Consider the following 7,736-nt stretch of genomic DNA (forward strand, 5'->3'; position numbering starts at 1 on the left):
AGGGGGATGGGGAACTTCTGAATTCCCTGTCCCGGGCTGCAGCCACGGGGCCAGACACCCACCCCAATGTCGGCTCCCCTGGCGCCGAAAGATCGGGTCTCCTTGCTGGATGCTTAGCTCATAAACAAAGAACCTACCTTGCTTGGTGCAGGCAGGCTATAGGAACAAAGGAACTCCCGCCCGCTTGGGTGCCCTGATGATTCCGACCCAGTGCCCAGACAGGCTGGGCTGTGTGATTCTATGAGTCGAAAGGGGACAGTGAGGCCGAAGTGGGAAGGGCTCTGGATGAATCGTAAATGTGTATTATTAATTGAAAGAAGCCAATCTGAAAAGCCCACATTCAGTGTGATTGCACTGATGCTGAAATCTTCAAGAAGTGAAACCAAGCAACCTCCATCCATTTGGGAGGTGACAGGGATGGTATGTGAGGCACAGAGAAATGCCAAGGCAAGGAAATGAGTCTCTACGATACTGGGACAGCAGGTTCATGTCACAGCTCATTATCGAAGGCCAGAGACTATGCATCAAGAGTGAACACAATGAAAAATAGGGACTTTGCATGGTAATAATGTTCAACATAGGTTCACAGACTGTAACAAATCTAACATTCCAGCCTAGGATGTTCATAGGAGGAAGATTATGCATTTGAGAAGGGAGAAGTACACTTTCGGCTCAATTTTTCTCTGAGCTTAACACTACTTCAAAAACATAAAGTATGTTTTTTGATGGAAAGGAATTATTAACTTCTGGAAGAAATGTTATATAAGAAAGAAATTGCTCTCATAATTCACAACTCAGCTCAGTCATAAAAATATTTATATGGTCATGAATTTTATACTATTGATTTAATCAAATTTTAGGGAAAATTATGCAGAATTGTCAAAAATAGAGAAGTCCATGACTTAAACATTCTCATTTACACCTTCTAGAGGAATATATGGGTAAATAGTTTAATGATGGTATAATAATGCAAATATGGCATAATATGTATAAAATGAAAATGAGTACCTTAAGAGACAATTGCAAGCAAATGCATATGATTGTTTTCAATAGGATACAAGGATATGGCAGAAACTATGGATAAATAATGCTATTTTGGTTATTAATTTTATGGAAAGTATGATTTTTAAGCTATATGTAAATAGTGGGCAATAAAATAGGTAATGCAAAAAACAAAGAAGTGAAATGTAGTGCCTGCCAATTATGCTGTTTGGTTCTGATAAACCTTAGCTATCAGACTTTAGCATTATAGGTTGAACTGTGTCCCTTTAAAATTTGTATGTCGAAATCCCAACTCATTCTACCACCAAACGTGAGTTGATTTGGAAAAACAGTAATAAAACAGTAATTAGGTGTAACCAGTTAAGACTATTTTAGCCCACGGAATTTTAAATGAATATGAATGAATTGCTTGTACAGAGGGAGTATTTGAACGCAGCTCAGAAGATATTCTGAGAAATGAGAGCAGAGATCATGGTTACTCTTTGGGAGCCGAAAGAGTTCCAAACTCTACCACTATGTCATCAAAGGCTTGGTCAAATACTGTCTCTGGTTGCTCAGAGGAAACCATCTTGACTGGACCTTGAGAGCAGACTTTGAGCCACTGAAATAAAATGACAATAAATCTCTCAGTTTCTAGAGTCATGCAGTTTACAGTACTGTGCAATAGCAGGCCTCAAGAAAAAGTGCAGGCAATACACTAGGAAGAAGAACGAGGCAAGCATGAGGTCTCAGTTTGGTAAAGTGCCTTATAAGCATGGGAATCCATATTTGATTCCTAGAATCTACACAAAAAGGAAAGGGAGGTTCTCTGGCCAATCAGTTGAACCTAACCCCTTATCTCAGGAAAAAAAAAAACTTTTAACTGGGGATCAAAGGTACCATCCAAATATATTACATGTATATTAAAGATTGTCTTTTAATACCATGGTACTAGGAAAGAAAGGGTTTCGCCAGTGAGATGGTGAAGCAGGTAAAGATGCATGCTTCCTAGAATGGTAAGGTGGGACTGATCCTGGAAGATCACTTCCTGGAAGGTGAGAAGTGACTCCTACAAGTTGTCCTCTGACTTCCTCATCTACACGCCCATACACGTGTGCACACACACAGCACATACACACACAAATACCCAAATAAGTAAAGAAATAAATACAGATAAAAGTTTCTAGACTAAAATTTTTCTTATGGATAGGTTTTGTTCTGTTTCTTTATTGCCAACATGTCAGAGCTTACTGAATGAAGTGAGATATGCATGTTTTGGCTTCCTAGAGGCCTTCATATGTTGTGTCCATTGTTTTTTATAGTTTAGATATGTTTTAGTGGTGTATAGGTGATCACAAGTCTCTTCTCTCCTCGTTTCATATCAGTATTTAGTACATACACTAATAAATTAATTCTGCTGATTACAGGAGTTCTACTGCACATAAACTCTGCTTACATCAATGACTAAATGTAGTTCCTTCGGAAACTGTGGATATCTATTGCATTGGGGTGCTGAGAGTTTTCATGGGAGAGGGATCTCGCAGGAGTCCGGACAGTCCCATGCTTAATGAGATAGCTAACAACAAGATTCTCAGGATCAGTGGTCTGGGCGCTCGTTCCTATCTGAACATAAAGATCACCCATGACAAACTCATTCACAATAGTTTACAAATTTGTTTAGTTTTATTGGAGAAATAAGTCTTGTCCCCCAAAAGATGAGGAGTAATAATACAAATATCCAATATTTCAGTTTCATAAAATCCTCTCTACCATCCTTGCAGATGGAGCCTCATGAATTTCTGTGAAAGAAGTAGGTCTACTAAGTGTCCAGTCTAACTACATTATATAACACTAGCTATTAAAGACTAGACTGGTTATTTCTGGACTATTTAGACCTGGTTGCCATCACTTTAAAAGGGCTAATTGCCATTTTAAGCCATTTTCTTTGTCCTCCTCTTGACTGGTGATCCCTGTAGTTTTCTTTGGTAACTATATATTAAATGAGGAATGCTGAAATAGAAGAAGAAAATATTATTCTTTCCTCTTATAGCAGACCTTGAAAACCTACCCAGATTCTGGTTCTGATGCAACAAGAAAAATACATGACAGACTTCCAGTTTCTGTGAAACAAGAACTCATCTGAAGTCACTATCAAATAGACCTAAATGGTCTATTTTACAAATGGAAGTAGCTAGTCAGGGCTTGTAGTGCACGTCTTTAATCTCAGCACTTGAAGAAAGAGACAGGTGGATCTCTGTACATTCTAAACCGGGTCTGGTGTATGCATCCCAACACCAGGCCAGCCAGAGCTACACAGTGAGAAGTTGTTTCCAAACAAAACAGAAGTGGCTTGCCAGCCCTATTATAAAAGCTAACTGCCCCTCCTTCCACAGGAAAGGACTGGTGTGTGTATACCTTCTGTCTTTCATAACAGTTATTGTCCCCCCTCTCCAGGCAGGAATAGCAAAAGGAAAGAGTTAGTGGGACAGGACAGGTATACAGGCACCAATAATATGTTTGGAGGATTACTAAACTGACTTGCTCACAGTAAATTGTTGGACATTTAAGGTCCTGCCTTAAGTACCAGCAGCAGGCACACGACTATCAGTTTACCTGCTTTACTTTTTTCATAACTTTTCTTTCTTCAAAATCTGGACATACAAGGATCAACAGATTCAGCTGCTGTTGCCCTGCTAACAGAACTGCACTTCTTGGAAAGCCTTGGGAAACAGCCATAGTTATTCTCTCATGATGGACCACAAATTTCTCCCAATGTTCCTTACTTTGGACCCATCTTCTTTAGGAAGATACTTGCCTCCCAAAAACATCACCATTTTTTTTGGGGGGGGTGGCCACTTAGCACGTAACTTCGGCTGCATGCTTTATTTTGGGACTTAGTAAGTCTGAGTCTGTTGCCTGCTCTGTGTCTCCAAGTTTTCGAGAAACTCTTGAAGCTTTTCTTCGTAACCTTGGGAAGAAAAGATACCCTCTGCCATCTTTCTCTGATCACCACATGGGAGATAGTGACACCACATCAGTTTTCTCGGTGTGCTCCTCCATTCAGTGTCGGAGTTCTTCAGCTGTATCTTAATCCTTAGTATTTTCAGTGTGATCCTGTAGCTCACAGTCACCAAACACAGATAAAATTGTCTATACAGGTTCTGCCTAGACAGATAAGCACCTCACTCTGGAGTGGGAGTAGTTCACTCCTATTACCCCATAAATCCATACCACTTACATTGACATAATATAGTTCTCACACTGGGAAGTATTTGATGCATTTCCTGTATCTTTTTTTTTCTGTTTGCTTGCCATTGACACCTTCTTGTCAGTGTGTACCATCAATCAATTACATTGTGTACCATCTAATTCATTTAAAGAACTGAGATTTTTATATCTCTATCCTGTAAAGAATTTGCTGATATTTTCTAAGAGATGTTATGAGCAAATTCACAGAAGAGGTTAACAAGATTGGAGAGAATGATCAATACTTCTACGTCCCCTCTATACTCAAAGACTAGGTATTTTATTCGGCAAGCTTTATTTTAATATAAAGGACATGAGCATCTTTGTGTTTTGATATCTGCAGCATCCTGGAGCCAATTCCCTGTGGACAGACTGGACCAATTTTAGTAGAAAGGGAAAACAAAGTAATAGTGTGTTGTACTAAGGACAGTTCTTTAAAATCCTACCATTCATTAGGTTCAACACTAAGGTAAATGCAGTCAAATTGAAAATCAGTTTGAAAAACTAAAATGTGTGAAAAATAAATATTTAGAGAGAAAAAGTGAATCAGATTTATAATAGCACTAATTTCACCCAATTATATAGTTTAAATCTCTGGTGTTATAAAACTTCAAGTCTCAAAAGAACTTGTCAATACAAAAATATGACAGTTGTGTATTGTTAGATATTTTGGTAATTTTTCTAAAACAATAATTTAACTGCTAGTATTATGCTCAGTCAAACCTTAAAAGTATAATCTCTATGCACATAAATACTTTAATTGTTTCTTTGAGTGCCTATAATATACACTAGAAGGTGGTGAGGGACCTATATTTTCAAACAAGAAAAACAAATAAGACCATCCTAAGTAAATTAATATTTTCAGTTTTTTTCTAATCCTTACAAATTACCTTCTTGCAGGAAACAGACCTTATCCTGACATTTAATATTTCAATGCACCGATCTTGGTGGATGGAGAATGGACCAGGATGTATGGTGACATCTGTGACGCCTGCCCCCGACTGGGCCCCAGAAGACCATCGATACATCACTGTCTCAGGGTGTTTTCTGGAGTACCAGTACATAGAAGTGGCTCATAGTTCCCTCCAGATCATCCTCGCAGTAAGTGTTCAGAGCTAACCACTCTGGTGCTTCAGGGCAAACTCATTTCTGAGCAAACTCAGTATAGATGGACTCTATGTTAAATGTGTGTGGGTTTTAGCTTTTCTAATTAATGTCATTTCTAATAGGAATTTGCTGGGTTAAACCAAATTTTTCCAAACCTGTTTGTACTGCTTTTCATCAGCAACTGACAAAGAGCCTTTGATATCAACCAGCATGTGAAGATGTGATTATCTTCATTTGTGGTAGAATTTTCTAAAGATTATAAAAGGACCATTGAGAAGTTTTCATGTCTCACTGTCTTTGTACGTAAGAAGAAAGATTTTGATGTGCATTTTTTATTTCTTTATGTTTCTTTTGGCTGAACTGTTAGCACAAATCCTTTCTTCTTTTTGCCTGATATCTTTATTACCCCCCCCCCATTTCACAGGTCTTTCACATTTTATACTTTCTCCTTTTCCAGAACAATTCATACTTTCTACAGCATCTACCTCTAGACTTTTCATGCCTCAATATTTCAACTGTGACAATAAAAAAACCCTCATTTTATCAGAAGGAAATAAAGTAACTAAACATCAAATTAGTGTCAAAAATGCTTACATTATACAAACAAATTATTTGCATTATTAGAACAAAGATACAAATAAAAATAATTTTTTCTAAAGAGACTTGGGAAACCTAACTTTGTAATTCTGTGAGATTTAGAAAGTTTACAGCTTTGCTATACATGAACTCGGGTGTTAATGTGAGCTCCTAAAACCATATATATATAGCTCTACATGAAATCTAAGGAATATATTCCTTAGATTTCATGTAGAGCTATAATCGATATGCACAACCTTAAATTTGCTACCAACAAATAAAATTTGTTTTTCAGTTTTCTTTTGCTAATTTCTTAGAGGGTAACATTAACTCACAATTGAATAATAAGAAGCAATAAGTTGTATATAAAATAATATCAATGTCTCTAGATTTAAGAAAATCTTTTTTATCATGATATGCAATATTTCAGCTGAGTGTGGTGGTCCATGCCTTTATTCCTATCCCTCAGGAGGCAGAGGTAGGTGAATCTCTGTGAATTCAAGGCCAGCCTGGTCTACAGAACAAGTTCTTAGACAGCCAGGTCCAAACAGAGATACCCTGTCTCAAAAACAAACAAACAAAAAACAAAGAAAACAAAAAGATATTGTGACATATGGATAGATAGATAGATAGATAGATAGATAGATAGATAGATAGATAGATAGATAGATAGGCTAGTAGGAATACATTGTGCTAGTAAACATTTCATAAACCTCTATAAAGAACACTTTTAAAAATGTATGAATTCTTAGCCAGAGATTATAGAATGCGGCTGTAGTTTGCATACATGGGAGGTTGACACAGGATCTTTGGGTTCAAAGAAACTCTGGGCTATGTCCATTAACATCTCAAAAATCAAACACAAAACCAATCAAAAACACTTTCTGTGTATGTCAGCTTGTGTTTTTGTTGGAAGCTCTAGTTTTCACATAAGAAACAAGGCTATTGGAGCCACCTTGAACCCAGTGGCCATAGATTTCCATGCCTGAGATCAAAAGAGACATGGAGGATCACATTGGCATGCTCGTGATTAGAAGGAAGTGTTCATTGTTACAGCTCACTGTCTCCTCGTCCCAAAGAAAGAACTACAAATCTTTGCAGAGAAGCCTAGCTTCTAGAAAATCTAAACTATGTTCTTCCTTGAAGTAATACCATTTTTTTATCTTGAACTCAGATGAGCTCTTCCCTCTCTTCGAATTATAGAACCAGTCGCTAAATACACTGTGCTCTCTGAGCAATAAAGCTCCTTTTCTGACAAAAATATGGAAGAAGCGTGAGATGGGAATATAAGTCAGCTATTGAATCACTGAATTTTAGGAGATCATAGGGACAGAATAAAGAAAGGGAAAGTGGGAGACACACTAAATATAGGAGAGGAGTATCCATGGCTTCCCTGAGAATAAGCATAGATTTTTCAAGAGTTCATTGGCCACCTCTTCTTTCCTTTTTAGGTGTCTTTGTGGTTTTAATCATAGAAATGTCAACTGTGGTAGCACTAAGGCATGGGTACTTAGATTGCAGCTAGATATCATTAAAGTTAGAAGTTATCCAGTAGTCACTCTGGCAGGCATCGTATATTAAACAGTTTTGTCTAAGACACATCACAAAGGACATTTGATTTGCAGGAATCCTGGCTTTTAAGGATCTAAGGATGTCCCAAATTAATTTCCTCCTCCACAAGAGAATCCCTAAAGCAATATGTATGACATATTTTGAGATGAACGACCATTGAAAAACATTGGAAGTCAGCAAGTGAGTCATGGCAATCTTGTCATATGTAGTAACCTGTGACAACATAGAAAGCAGGGAGAATTAAAGAAGGAAAG

The 7,736-nt window shown here is 37.6% G+C and overlaps 1 protein-coding gene across 1 annotated transcript in view; it reads left to right on the forward strand.

Annotated features, from left to right (window-relative positions):
* Nkain2 (sodium/potassium transporting ATPase interacting 2) overlaps positions 1-5,346 on the forward strand; it is an 857,503-nt gene extending 852,157 nt beyond the window's left edge. The window contains exon 5 of the mRNA XM_026787356.1: positions 5,128-5,346. Coding sequence (XP_026643157.1) covers positions 5,128-5,346 — 219 coding nt within the window. The remainder of the gene's footprint in view (positions 1-5,127) is intronic.
* The last annotated feature ends 2,390 nt before the right edge of the window (positions 5,347-7,736 follow it).

The sequence above is a fragment of the Microtus ochrogaster genome, linkage group LG9 (genome assembly GCF_000317375.1).
Source record: "Microtus ochrogaster isolate Prairie Vole_2 linkage group LG9, MicOch1.0, whole genome shotgun sequence".
NCBI classification, from domain to species: domain Eukaryota; kingdom Metazoa; phylum Chordata; class Mammalia; order Rodentia; family Cricetidae; genus Microtus; species Microtus ochrogaster.